The 15,110-nt window shown below is 50.7% G+C and overlaps 1 protein-coding gene across 2 annotated transcripts in view; it reads left to right on the top strand.

Moving 5' to 3' along the window:
- LOC121005057 overlaps positions 1-11,101 on the top strand; it is a 50,272-nt gene extending 39,171 nt beyond the window's left edge. Inside the window, exons 4-11 of one of the 2 annotated variants that reach the window (XM_040437575.1) lie at positions 2,040-2,123; positions 2,312-2,409; positions 2,523-2,638; positions 8,160-8,228; positions 8,329-8,481; positions 10,348-10,488; positions 10,666-10,746; positions 10,833-11,101. In XM_040437575.1, coding sequence (XP_040293509.1) covers positions 2,040-2,123; positions 2,312-2,409; positions 2,523-2,638; positions 8,160-8,228; positions 8,329-8,481; positions 10,348-10,488; positions 10,666-10,746; positions 10,833-10,864 — 774 coding nt within the window. In that variant the 3' untranslated portion in view covers positions 10,865-11,101. The remainder of the gene's footprint in view (positions 1-2,039; positions 2,124-2,311; positions 2,410-2,522; positions 2,639-8,159; positions 8,229-8,328; positions 8,482-10,347; positions 10,489-10,665; positions 10,747-10,832) is intronic. The other variant, XM_040437576.1, reaches the window with a different exon arrangement.
- The last annotated feature ends 4,009 nt before the right edge of the window (positions 11,102-15,110 follow it).

Below are 15,110 nucleotides of genomic sequence, written 5' to 3'. Positions count from 1 at the left end.
GATTCCCTTCCTGAGGGGATAGGAGTGGCAGCTGTCCCAGTGCAGGACACTGTTGGTGGCTGTCTCCTTCTGGTATAGACTTGGCAGTGATTTCTCATACCATTGGAGGGGCCCAACTCTCCATCCCAGAAATATGGGAATCAAGTTCAATCTGCAGTGCCCAACCCAGTATGACCGAGGGGCCATCTCTGTATCTGGTCCAGGGGGGTCCTCAGCCATTGGTGCTTCACAGATCCTTTCCCGAATCGAGGGTCCATCTCTGTATCTGGTCCAGGGGTATCCTCAGCCATTGGTGCTTCACAGATACTTTCCTGAATCGAGGGGCCATCTCTGTATCTGGTCCAGGGGGGTCCTCAGCCATTGGTGCTTCACAGATCCTTTCACGAATCGAGGAGCCATCTCTTTATCTGGTCCAGGGGGTCCTCAGCCATTGGTGCTTAACAGATCCTTTCTTGAATCGAGGGACCATCTCTGTATCTGGTCCAGGGGGGGGTCCTCAGCCATTGGTGCTTCACAGATCCAATCCTGAATTGTGGGGCCATCTCTTTATCTGGTCCAGGGGGGTCCTCAGCCATTGGTGCTTCACAGATCCTTTCCTGAATCGAGGGTCCATCTCTGTATCTGGTTCAGGGGGGTCCTCAGCCATTGGTGCTTCACAGATCCTTTCCCGAATCAAAGGCCATCTCTGTATCTGGTCCAGGGGGGTCCCCAGCCATTGGTGCTTCACAGATCCTTTCCTGAATTGAGGGGCCATTGGTGATTTCCAGATATCGCTGTGCAGGTGGCCTCCAGGATATGGTGCTGAGGCCCTTCTTTCCTATCGGAGCAGACCTAGGAAGAATCGACAGAAGTGATTACTGAGGATCAGGGGTTAATTTAAGGAGACTTGATAATAGATCGTAAAGAACACCAGCCAAGATGGCCATAGAGCATCCACACCATATGTGTGTCCTGAGGCTGACCTCTCTGCCACTTCTCCAAGTCCGCTGGGTGTCAGGACAGCGGGACCACTGGGATAAGATCTTACAGTCTTTCTCCTGCATCTGACAACCATAGGTAGGTTGTGACCCCAAGCAAAAATCTTTTGCCATCCCATCTCAGGCTGGATCCCAAATCTCGGGAGCCGGGGCATCAGGAGGAGATCACAAAGCCAATGTGTGGGAGCAGAAGTGCAAAGGCCCCAACTCAGTCCTGGATGTCTTGGGTATTCTGGAAAGTTTCTCCCTGGGCGTGAAGCCCCCGAGAAGGAAGAGTCGTCCGTCCTCTGAGGAGCTCTACCTACCGCTCAGTGAGAGAGTCCTGTTCCAGAACAATGGGTGTCTCGGGGGCAGAATCCAGGGTGAAGTCCTCAAGGACATGTCTTATCGTGTCGGGGTGGTGGAGCTGCATGATGCTATGGCAAGGTATCAGTGTCCCCCTTAATGATGAGACTGATGTGTACTGCATTTGGCACAGTAATAGCGGTAATGTGACTGAACCAGGAAAGTCGCGTCAAATAATCCAATATAAAGGGGAGACTAGGGGGGTGTGAACCCCAAGATTCTGAATAGCTGCAGCCTGGTGCAGTCAGGCGGAGCGCTGCCATAATGGAATAAGGGGGGTGTTGGGGAGAGACAAGGGCATCAGACAAGCAGAGCAGAATGTCGTCAGCATAAAGGGCGGATTGTAGAGGTCGTGTCCTAATTTACTCCCTGGTATATCAGTGCCAGATGTTCCATAGCTATGACATCTATTAGGATGAAATGGGGCCTTCCCTGTCTGGTGCCCCTAGTAATAGACAGGGATGTGGAGAGAGAACTGTGCCAATCTGTTTAGGGGCCAAACGTAAAGTTCAGCGCCCTCCGTGCTTAAGCTGCGATCAATAAGCGTTTTATCACAGACACCTGATTGGTATGGATCACCTGTGGAAGTAAAGGGGTTAACCTATTGGCAAGAGCCTTAGTGAATCCTACCATTGTCCTCAGTAAAGAGCCTCCTGCCGCAGGCTATTGTCGCCATTTCCCATGTGGCCTCTGGCGGTAACTTCCGTGTCCCAACAGGCGCAGTCAGTGAGGTGCGTGGACACTTCAGATGGAGACTTCACCTTTGAAATCGTCATGAAGAATGGAAAGAAGAAATTACTGGTGAGATCCTCGGGGGAGGGGAAACAGGAGGAGGAGGTGTGGCCTACAGCAACCAATCATATACCAGACCCCAGCAGTGACATGCCTCCAGAGAGACGGCGCCTTCTCAGAATAGATATGTGAAGGGGGTGCCCCAGACCAGGCATTCAGGGTGTCTGACAACATGTGTGTGTGTGTGTTACGTGCAGAGTGCGGAGTCAGATGAGCTGCGGGACGTGTGGATACAGCTCCTGTGGAAATCCATGCAGCTTCCGGGCCCCAGCCGCTCCAGCTCCTCCTGCACCTGGTAAGTAAAGGGTTAACACAGGAGGCACCTGCCATGGGGCGATCAGCCACATCATCCACTACCACTGCTGGAATAGTGTCGGTATCAGCTCTGCTGCTTCTGGTTGCTCTCAGGTTTGACGTCCCGGAGCTCGTCCGCCGCGGTCACTCGGCTTCTCTTCCCTTCATCTCTGATCAGACTCCGAGCGACGGCGTCTCCGAGAATCCACCAGGATCGGTGCAACAAAGCGGTAACGTGTCCTAAAAGCCCCCCCCCCCCCACGTTATATTACATCTAGTGTTGAGCGAGCATGCTCAGCACATTGCAGTGTTCGGCCAAATACTGTGTGTGTTCGAGCACAATTGAACACAATGAAAATCAATGGGAGACCCGAGCATTAAACCAGGCACCCCCTGCTCTGAAGAAGAGAGGGTGTCTGGTTCACAGAAACAGAAAAAGATTAGAATTTGATGGAAACACCACCAAAATGGTTTAAAAACAGCATGGGAAGAATGTCTGGCTGCATCTTGGACTCCCATTACCTATGACATACAATAGACAACCACACAAAGGTTATATGCCAAAAGCCAGGTATATGCAAGCCAACAATCTATCCATGAGACAGATAACAGTCCGCATACCCTACAATGGCAGCCGTGTGCACTATGAGACATTCAAAACCAGCTCTCATCTGACTGAGAGCCAGTAAGCCTCAAAAGTTGCTTCATATCTGTTGGATGGCTTGGGTTGACCTGCGCACCTAGATCATTATCATTAGGGTGACAAAAAGTTTTCTGATTGTCCTAACATAATATTCAATGATCTTTCTATACAGTTTTGTCATGTAAACTCATTTGCATAATCATGGGCATATGCAAATTAGCTGAATCTGCTTGTTTTTCAGCTGAAATACCATTTGCATGGAAAATTTGCGATAAAAATTCGCAATTAGAATCAACACTACTCATGAACAGCGCCATCTATTGGTTTCATAGTCTTTTTTTTAAATACATTTTATTAGGTTTTGATATAATTTGCACATTTACATTCAAAGGTACATATTGGATCAAATTACAGGCCATATTCCTTTTTTACAGGTATGTGCAGTGAAAACAAAGATAAGACACATACTGTATAAACAGTATAATTGGTTAGCAGGCACTCACCATCTGTATTTCATACGTATATTGAGTTTATTTATAGATAGAGAAAATAAGACAATGCAGCCGCACCCTGCACACCAGATAAAGTACAATAATGCCATAGTCACAAAAAATATTCTAGTGCTAATGCTACGCTTATTTATAAAGTGAGATGCTTGGCCAATGCATTTTGTACAAAACCATCTGAGCCCGTCTGCCGAACGTCAAGGCGATCTCTGTTAGACGGGTCCTAACACTAAATACTACCTGTTATGCGCCATAATGGCCGCCATAAAATTCAGGGAGTGTTGGATCCACATGCATGCTGGGTCCATTCTGCCTTTTAACATTTTTGGTGCCATAATGGCCTCCATTACTTACAAGGGATGCAGGTACCAACATGCACGCCGAGCCCACTCCATGCCTTTCCTGGTGCCAGACGGCTTCCAATGAATGCAGTGAGAGCGGCCGCAGCTTTATACTGAAACTAATTAAAGTCAGCCTATGGGGTAGACAGGCTAATCAGGAGTGCAAAATGCATTGGCCAAGCATCTCACTTTATAAATAAGCGTAGCATTAGCACTATAATATTTTTTGTGACTATGGCATTATTGTACTTTATCTGCTGCATTGTCTTTTTTTCTCTATGTTTTTAGCCATGGCAGCGTGCACCTGCGCATTGGGATGTGCTGACTGACCCCCTTTTCTTTGTGAGTTTATTTATAGAAGATAATCTTAAAATCCATAGAATATGATCCATCATAAAAGATAATTAAAAACGTACAACATTGAATAAAACATCAAACATGGAACATTTGACATCAAAATGTAAGAGAAAAACTATAATAAGTATAAAGAGTAGCGATAAAAGTACATGCAGTGACACTGCGTTTGTAAGTCTCGTGATTCTGGTTATTCCAGTCCTGATATTGTATACATTAATGGTATTAGAGATGCGTTAGATGGTTCAGTAGTAGTCACACATATGTTTGTTAGTATGATTATTCAGAACTTGTCCAAAAAAATAGCATAAATATCCGTCCAGGTATGTTGTCATTTTGCTGACAATATTTTGTCAGTCAGTCCACTGCTGTGACGGTATCTTTGTATGCTCTTAAGTAATGACCAGATACATTGTTATCAGATGAAGCACTCGAGCAGAGTAACTGCAGAGAAAGAGTGTGTCTCTTATGGATTGTTAGTATCACTTAGATTAGTATACTATTATTGGTCTTTTTATTATAGGTATTCCTGGAGGTGTACAGTGTCTCATTTCGGAGTTCATGTGGATTTATTGTTGTGGAGTCTCATGGTAGTGCGTCTTTATGTAAGGATTGATGATGCTTTATATGTTATTGGTTTCATAGTCTTATGACAAGACTATGAATCCAATAGATGGCGCTGTTCATGAGTAGTGTAGATCGCAAATATTGTAATCGCTAATTTTTATTGCAAATTTTCCATGCAAATGAATTTTCAGCTGAAAAACAAGGCAGATTCTGCTCATTTGCATGTCTTTCCCATATGACCATGTTTATGGAAATGAGTTTACATGACAAAACGGTATAGAAAGGGTATTGAATATTATGTTAGGACAATCAGAAAACTTTTTGTCACCCTAATGATAATGATCTAGGTGCGCAGGTCCACCTAAGCCATCGAACAGATTTGAAGCAACTTTGAGGCTTATTGGCTCTCAGTCAGATGAGAGCTGGTTTTGAATGTCTCATAGTGCAGAAGGCTGCCATTGTAAGGTATGCTGTCTGTATCTGTCTCATGGATAGGTTGTTGGCTTGCACATACTGTACCTGGCTTTTGGCATATAGCCTTTGTGTGGTTGTATGTCATAGGTAATGGGAGTCCAAGATGCATCCAGATGTCCTCCCCATGCTGTTTTTAAACCATTTTGGTGGTGTTTCCATTGATTTATAACCTTTTTCTGTAAACCAGACACCCTCTCTTCTTCAGAGCAGGGGGTTGCTGGTTTAATACTCAGGTTCTCCCACACCTGAGCATCCTGATGTGATCGGCCCGAGCACTTTGGTGCTCGATCAATACTAATTACATCCTGACCTCCCCCCCCCCCCCGTTATATTACAACCTGACCTCCCCCCTGTTATATTACATCTTAACCTCCCCCCGTTATTTTACATTCTGACCTCCCCCACCTGTTATATTACATCCTGACCTCCCCCACCCCTGGTATATTACATCCTGACCTCCCCCCCATTATATTACATCCTGACCTCCCCCCGGTTATATTACATCCTGACCCCCCTGGTTATATAACATCCTGACCCCCCCCCCCCCTCGGTTATATTACAACCTGACTTCCCCCCGTTTTATTACATCCTGACCTCCCCGTTATATTAAAACCTGACCTCCCCCTCGTTATATTACATCTTGACCTCCCCCCCGTTATATTACATTCTGACCTCCCCCACCCAGTTACATTACATCCTGACCTCCCCCCTGGTATATTACATCCTGACCTCCCCCCTGATTATATCACATCCTGACCTCCCCTCTTGTTATATTACATCCTGACTCCCCCCCCCCCCCCCCGTTATATTACATCCTGACCCCCCTGGTTATATTACATCCTGACCTCCCCCTGATTATATTACATCCTGACCTCCCCCCTCGTTATATTACATCCTGACCTCCCCCTGATTATATTACATCCTGACCTCCCCCCTCGTTATATTACATCCTGACCTCCCCCCCGGTTATATTACATCCTTACCTCCCCCCCCATTATATTACATCCTGACCTCCCCCCCATTATATTACATCCTGACCTCCCCCCCCTGTTATATTACATCCTGACCTCCCCCCTCGTTATATATTACATCCTGACCTCCTCCCCAGTTATATTACATCCTGACCTCCCCCCGTTATATTACATCCTGACCTCCCCCCGTTATATTACATCCTGACCCCCCCCCCCCTTGGTTATATTACATCCTGACTCCCCCCCCCCCCCCGTTATATTACATTCTGACCTCCCCGTTATATTACATCCTGACCCCCCCCCCCCCCCATTATATTACATCCTGGCCTCTGACCCCCCTTCCCCCAATTATCTTACATCCTGGCCTCCCCCCGTTATATTACATCCTGACCCCCCCATTATATTACATCCTGGCCTCTGACGCCCCCATTATATTACATCGCGGCCTCCCTTCCCCGTTATATTACATCGTAGCCTCCCCATTATATTACACCCTGACCTCCCCCCCGTTATATTACATCCTAGCCCCCCATTATATTACATCCTGACCCCCCTTTATATTACATCCTGACCTCCCCCCCTGTTATATTACATCCTGACCTCCCCCCCTGTTATATTACATCCTGACCCCCCCCCCCCCCGTTATATTACATCCTGACCCCCCGTTATATTACATCCTGACCTCCCCCCCTGTTATATTACATCCTGACCTCCCCCCCCCCCCCGTTATATTACATCCTGGCCTCCCCCCAGTTATATTACATCCTGACCTCCCCCCGGGCCTCTGCCCCCCCCCCTTTCTCCAATTATATTACATCCTGGCCCTCCCCCATTATAATACATCCTGGCATTCCCATTATATTACATCCTGACCTCCGCCCCGGTTATATTACATCCTGACCTCCCCCCTGGCCTCTGACCCCCCCCTTTCCCCAATTATATTACATCCGACCCCCCCATTATATTACATCCTGGCCTCTGACCCCCCCATTATATTACATCCTGGCCTCCTCTCGTTATATTAAATCCTGGCCTCTGACCCCCCCATTATATTACATCCTGATCTCCCCCATTATATTAAATCCTGGCCTCACCTCCGTTATATTACATCCTGGCCTCTGACCCCCCCATTATAATATATCCTGACCTTCCCCCCGGTTATATTACATCCTGACCTCTGTAAGCCCTGTACTGGGGTGGGCTCCCTAGGATACAGCGAAGTCACGAACAAGGAAAGCAACTCCACCACCAGCTTTTGCCAAAACAGAATTTTACTAACATGTGATAATAAACACAACCACAAATGCTGAGAACATAAAATAAATTTACATACACCCAGCCCGAAGGCTGAGACCCCTGTGTTTCTAGACGCCAACACTGCGGCATCTTGTGGCCAAACAGCAGAATATCAGTCCTGATCATTTAACTTAATACACACAGTGTTCAAACAATGAGAGCTGTTTCTCAATCTCACACACCTCCCCCCCGGTTATATTACAGCGTGGTCTCTGGTTCCCCCCCCCCCCTCACCCATTATATTACATCCTGGCCTCCCCCCCCCCAATTATATTACATCCTGGCCTCCCCCCCCCAATTATATTACATCCTGACCTCTCCCCCCCCCCCCATTAATATTACATCCTTGCCTCTGACCAACCCCCCCCCCCCCCCCATTATATTACATACTGGTTTCTCCCTCGTTATATTACACGTTATATTACATCCTGACCTCTCCCCCCCCCCCATTAATATTACATCCTTGCCTCTGACCAACCCCCCCCCCCCCCCCCCCCCATTATATTACATCCTGACCCTCCCATCCCAACTTAATATTAATTCTGTTCTGGGACTGTTGGGAGTTGCAGTTTCCTCACTGACCCCTGTTTTCTCCGCAGAAAGCTCCTCGTCTTTAGATAACTCCAGTTTTCCAACATCGACCCGATCGGTGCGAGACTTTCACAGCGGTAAGTGGGGGGTCTGAGGGTTGGGGGCCGTGGTTTAGGTGACGTGTGGGGGCAAATGGCCAAACTTCTTCATGTGACGTTAACTGTTTGCCTCCCACAGGAAGTGACGGTGGTGCCAATCCTGACTCCAACATCTACGATTTTCCCAGACCTCACATATACCCTTCCACCCAACCTGCTGCGGCACCTGATGCTGCTTCACCTGCGACTCTTGTTCCCTCATGGGGAGATGGAACAAGATCTTTATTTCCTGGTAAGCTCCTGTGGTCCTCCTCCTGTGCCACCTAGCGCCTCTGCACCTGTGCCACGTGCCCCGCTGCACCTGTGCCACCTACCTCCCCTGCACCTGTGCCACCTGCCTCCCCTGCACCTGTGCCACCTGCTTCCCCTGTACCTTCTCCTGTGCCACCTGCCACCCCTACACCTCCTCCTGTGCCACCTGCCGCTCCTGCACCTCCTCCTTTGCCACCTGCAGCCCCTGCACCTCCTTCTGTGTCACCTGCAGCCCCTTCACCTATGCCACCTGCTGCTCCTGCACCTCTTCCTGTGCCACCTGCAGCTCTTCCTGCACCACTTGCCGCTCCTCCTGCACCATCTGCTGCTCTAACACTTTTTCAGTTTGCTGCTACTCCTGCCGCCTCCCCTCCTGCACCTCCTCTTGCCGCCTCCCCTCCTGCACCTCCACTTGCCGCCTCCCCTCCTGCACCTCCACTTGCCGCGGCTCCTCCTGCACCTCCACTTGCCGCGGCTCCTCCTGCACCTCCTCTTGCCGCCGCTCCTCCTGCACCTCCTCTTGCCGCCGCTCCTCCTGCACCTCCTCTTGCCGCCGCTCCTCCTGCACCTCCTCTTGCCGTCGCTCCTCCTGCACCTCCTCCTGCACCGCCGCTCCTCCTGCACCTTCTCCTGCCGCCGCTCCTCCTGCACCTTCTCCTGCCGCCGCTCCTCCTGCACCTTCTCTTGCCGCCGCTCCTCCTGCACCTCCTCCTGCCGCTGCTCCTCCTGCACCTCCTTCTGCACCTCCTCCGCTCCTCCTGCACTTTCTCCTGCTGCAGCTCTTCCTGCACCTCCTCCTGCCGCTGCTCCTCCTGCACCTTTTACTGCCTCTGCTCCTCCTGCACCTCCTCCTGCCCCTTTTCCTGCCTCTGCTCCTCCTGCACTTCTTCCTGCCGCCGCCGCTCCTCCTGCACCTCCTGTTGTCGTCGCTCCTCCTGCACCTTCTCCTGCCGCACCTGCTCCTGCACCTTCTCCTGCCGCCGCTCCTCCTGCACCTCCTCCTGCCGCCCCTCCTCCTGCATCTTCTCCAGCCGCCGCTCCTCCTCCACCTCCTCCTGCCGCTGCTCCTCCTGCACCTCCTTCTGCACCTCCTCCGCTCCTCCTGCACTTTCTCCTGCTGCAGCTCTTCCTGCACCTCCTCCTGCCGCTGCTCCTCCTGCACCTTTTACTGCCTCTGCTCCTCCTGCACCTCCTCCTGCCCCTTTTCCTGCCTCTGCTCCTCCTGCACTTCTTCCTGCCGCCGCCGCTCCTCCTGCACCTCCTGTTGTCGTCGCTCCTCCTGCACCTTCTCCTGCCGCACCTGCTCCTGCACCTTCTCCTGCCGCCGCTCCTCCTGCACCTCCTCCTGCCGCCCCTCCTCCTGCATCTTCTCCAGCCGCCGCTCCTCCTCCACCTCCTCCTGCCGCTGCTCCTCCTGCACCTCCTTCTGCACCTCCTCCGCTCCTCCTGCACTTTCTCCTGCTGCAGCTCTTCCTGCACCTCCTCCTGCCGCTGCTCCTCCTGCACCTTTTACTGCCTCTGCTCCTCCTGCACCTCCTCCTGCCCCTTTTCCTGCCTCTGCTCCTCCTGCACCTTCTCCTGCCACCGCTCCTCCTGCACTTCTTCCTGCCGCCGCCGCCGCTCCTCCTGCACCTCCTGTTGTCGTCGCTCCTCCTGCACCTTCTCCTGCCGCACCTGCTCCTGCACCTTCTCCTGCCGCCGCTCCTCCTTCACCTTCTCCTGCAGCACCTCCTCCCGCTGCTCCTGCACCTCCTCTTGCTGCTATCTGCTGCTCCTGTGACCCCCTTTTCCTGCTATTCTGTGCCCCCTGAGGCTCCTGCGTCCTCACCTCTTTCTGTGTCTGCAGATGCTGCTAGGGGGTGGGACTACATGCCGATGGAGCAGCTTAACCTCTGCGGTTCCCCAATGCTGGGAGAAGACGGCGGCTCCAGTATCCTGCTCCCAGAATCCTGTGCAGTGCTCTCTGTGATGGAGGCTCCAACACCTGGTGATGGCAAAACACCCCCAAATCCTGTAGAGGCCCCTATCAGAAAACGATTGCACCCCCTGAAGAGATTCCTTGTGTAGAAAGTCAGATCTGGGTGTGACTGGAGGATAGGACATGATGTAGAATAGTGAGCGCAGCATTGGATGTGACTAGAGTAACAGTCTTTTTATGTGGTAGGTGTGGAGTCGCAGCACATGTTGATGACCGATTTGAACGTCTACGACACTCCAGTCCCCATGACCTCACAGAGGCTCGCAGGTGGGTGTCTGCTTGAGCGGTGCAGGTGGGGGAGTATGTAGTGTAGGCTCTGCCTCCTGCCGTAACGTGTGCTTGTCATTCCTCAGGGCTGGACACAGCTGGAACATCAGATGCCTAGTATTCTGGATTACTGGAGAGAGTTACACAGAGGTCTGCTCCACCTGCACACCAGGCACATAGGGTGCAGATTTCATGGCGGGGGTGTCAACTCTGAAGATGTGAAGGGGCAGGACTGCAGCAGAGGACTGTGGTGTATGGGGGGGGGGCTGCTAAGGACTCCGGTGTAGAGGAGGGGGGCTGCAGAGGACTGCAGTGTAGAGGAGGGTGTGGCTGCAGAGGACTGCGGTGAAGAGGAGGGGGGCTGCAGAGGACTGCAGTGAAGAGGAGGGGGGCTGCAGAGGACTGCGGTGTAGAGGGGGGCTGCAGAGGACTGAGGTGTAGAGAGGGGGGCTGCAGAGGAGTGCGGTGTAGAGGGGGGGCTGCAGAGGACTGAGGTGTAGAGGGGGGGCTGCAGAGGAGTGCGGTGTAGAGGGGGGGCTGCAGAGGACTGAGGTGTAGAGAGGGGGGCTGCAGAGGACTGCGGTGTAGAGGGGGGCTGCAGAGGACTGAGGTGTAGAGAGGGGGGCTGCAGAGGACTGCAGTGTAGAGGAGGGTGTGGCTGCAGAGGACTGCAGTGTAGAGGGGGGGCTGCAGAGGACTGCCGTGTAGAGGGGAGTGCAGAGTGCGGTGTAGAGAGGGGGCTGCAGAGGACTGCGGTGTAGAGAGGGGAGCTGCAGAGGACTGAGGTGTAGATGGAGGGGCTGCAGAGGACTGCGGTGTAGAGAGGGTGGTCTGCAGAGGACTGCGGTGTAGAAAGGGGGGCTGAAGAGGACTGCGGTGTAGAGGGGGGTCTGAAGAGGACTGAGGTGTAGAGAGGGGGGCTGCAGAGGACTGAGGTGTAGAGAGGGGGGCTGCAGAGGACTGCGGTGTAGAGAGGGGGGCCTGCAGAGGACTGCGGTGTAGAGGGGGTCTGCAGAGGACTGCAGTGTAGAGAGGGGGGGCTGCAGAGGACTGCGTTGTAGAGGGGGGCTGCAGAGGACTGCGGTGTAGAGAGTGGGGGCTGAAGAGGACTGCGGTTGTAGAGGGGGGCTGCAGAGGACTGCATTGTAGAGGGGGGGCTGCAGAGGACTGCGGTGTAGAGAGGGGGGCTGCAGAGGACTGCATTGTAGAGGGGGGGCTGCAGAAGACTGCGGTGTAGTGAGGCGGTGTAGAGAGGGGGGCTGCAGAGGACTACGGTGTAGTGAGGCAGTGTAGAGGAGGGGGCTGCAGAGGACTGCGTTGTAGAGGGGGGCTGCAGAGGACTGCGGTGTAGAGAGTGGGGGCTGCAGAGGACTGCGGTTGTAGAGGGGGGCTGCAGAGGACTACGGTGTAGAGAGGGGGGCTGCAGAGGACTGCATTGTAGAGGGGGGGCTGCAGAAGACTGCGGTGTAGTGAGGCGGTGTAGAGAGGGGGGCTGCAGAGGACTACGGTGTAGTGAGGCGGTGTAGAGAGGGGGGGCTGCAGAGGACTGCGGTGTAGAGAGGGGGCTGCAGAGGACTGCAGTGTAGAGAGGGCGGGCTGCAGAGGACTACAGTGTAGATGGGGGGGGGCTGCAGGCGGTTGGGGTCCTGGATCTGGAGTCACTTGTCCTGTGTACAGTAATAAATCAGTACAAAACAGGCGGCTCAAACTGCATGTTTCTCCGCGCGGTCACTCTACATAACAGGGCCAACCGCTCTGATCCCCCATAACGGGGCCAACCGCTCTGATCCCCCATAACGGGGCCAACCGCTCTGATCCCCCATAACGGGACCAACTGCTCTGATCCCCCATAACGGGACCAACCGCTCTGATCCCCCATAACGGGGCCAACCGCTCTGATCCCCCATAACGGGGCCAACCGCTCTGATCCCCCATAACGGGACCAACCGCTCTGATCCCCCATAACGGGGCCAACCACACTGATCCCTGATAAGAAAAAAAAAAAAAGGCCCTGGAGCGCAGGAAACCAGCTAAAAGGTTTAGGAAAAGACGGAAATATGACGTGTTTCGGGGGAGCGCTGTCTCCTACAAGACATGGAGGCAATTTCTACACAATTCCAGGAGGTGCAAATACCAGAAACGGATCATCAGAAAAAATCATCAATGTTGCCCCCTTTAAATAGCTTTATTTAACCCCTCGTGCACCAGGGTGTGCATACGGAAGATCCGTTCTGTCTCCCTGTTCACCTGACAGGAAAAACGGTTATTTACCTGCATCAAGAATCACCAATTGTAAATGTGATGAATCTCTGCTGAGGGCGAACGAGAAAGGTGAGCGGTGCGGCCAATGTACCGCAGATAACATGGACAGGTGATCTGTGCAGCCGATGTGACGCTGATTATTTATTGAGGATATTTCTGATCTGATTTGATGCTCTATTAACCCTTTCCTGATGTGACATAATAGTGTGTCACATGTCTGGTCTTTAAAGATGCCACCGGCGGTAATGCCGATCGTGGACATTTAACCTCTCCGATGTCGTGGTCAATACGCCTGTATTACTGGAAGCACGCACTTTCAGTAATACTCCTGCTCTCCGGTGCGGCGTTCTGAGGAGTCGGAGCGTAAGCGCCCGCCATAGAGAAGCACAGGAGGCGGCTGCACAGGGCTCCAACATCATCATAGATTCCAAATAGCAATCTAACGATGACTTGTTATTGGTCCTTATGGCAACCATAAAAAAAGTAAGAAAAAAATAAAGTTTTTAAAAATTAAAAAAATATAAAAATTCTAATCACCCCCCCCTTTCCCCAAAATGAGAATAAAAAATAAAAAAATACACATCATGGGTATCGCTATGTGTGAAAATGCATGTACTATAAAAAATATAAAAGTATTTATCCCTTATGGAAAAAAGCAAAATGAAAAAAAAGGTCAAAATGGCCAATTCCCCAAGTTATAGGGGTCAGAATACTACACCCAAAAAATATTTTTTTTACGTTTTTTCAGTATCAAAATGCAAGAACAACTATAGATATGTGGTATTGCCGGATTCGTACCAACCTGGAGAATGAAGAGCACCCGTCAGTTTTACCGTTTAGTGAACGACGTAAAAAAAAAACCATAAAACTGTGGCAAAATTTTTCATTCCACAACATTTAGATTTTTTCCCACTTCCCTCTTATTTCTATGCAATATTAAATGGTGGCATTAGAAAGAACAACTTGTCCTGCAAAAAATAAGCCCTCACACAACTATGTGAAAGTTTTGGCTCTGGGAAGGCGGGGAGCGCCAATCCCTGGCAGATTCTTTAGGTTTATTACACAGTTTCCCGGCGGCAGGGGCAGGGATCAATCTGGTCGGCGACTTTAAAGGGGTTGTCCGAGTTATTTTATTGTTCTTTCTATGTTCCTAACTAGGCAAATATAACAACTTTACAATTAACTCACTTTATCTGCAGTGCCTGGTTTATCAGATTTGACTGAGGGTCACATGACCTGTGATGTCAGCTTCTCTCCCTGCTCTGATGAAGTTCGTTTACTGCCGGGCTGTCTGCTCTCTCCTAGGATTCTTAACCCCTTCAGCTGCACAGGCTGGGTAGCTGCAGGCAGTGAGGAGACAATGCTGGGCACTGGAGCTGACAGACTAGAGAGAGCATTGCACAAGAAGGTAGGGGGAAGATTCTGTGTGTATTAGCAGTGCTCTTGTAGCCACTCCCTTAGCAGTGTCATTATGCAGCTGGGACTTGTAGTTCTACACATACAAGATGCTGCTGATTCCCCCAGCACTCAGGGCAGCTCTTGTATCCACTCCCTTAGCAGTGTCATTATACAGCTGGGACTTGTAGTTCTACACATACAAGATGCTGCTGATTCCCCCAGGACTCAGGGCAGCTCTTGTATCCACTCCCTTAGCAGTGTAGGGGGAGGGGCAGAGATTATTTTTATTGCATGTAAACAAAGGGCCAGAAAAGAACCTGGGAAATGAGGAAATATAGATATTTATTTGCATAAAACTTGCTTAGCTTAGTTATATATTGCTGCCCATCAGATTTTCAGTGCTATATATTTTTTTTTCATAACTCTGACAACCCCTTTAACTAAAGCATTGGGGTATTTTTTTTTAACAAAACACTCATATAAGATGGCGGCCTCCTTAACCCCTTAAAGACCAGGCCTCTTTCCATTTTTGCATTTTTGTTTTTTTTTTGCATTTTTGTTTTTCCTCCCCATGTTCCAATAGCCATAACTTTTTTTATTTTTCGATTCATGTAGCGATATGAGTAAATATTTTTTTGTGGGATAAGATGCATTTTTAATGCCACCATTTATCAGTCTTGTATTGGAAAACGTGGAAAAAAATG

This window comes from Bufo bufo, chromosome 6 (assembly GCF_905171765.1).
Source record: "Bufo bufo chromosome 6, aBufBuf1.1, whole genome shotgun sequence".
NCBI classification, from domain to species: Eukaryota; Metazoa; Chordata; class Amphibia; order Anura; family Bufonidae; genus Bufo; species Bufo bufo.
The sequence above is the reverse complement of the archived record's forward strand: the minus strand, read 5'-3'. Positions and strand labels throughout refer to the sequence as shown.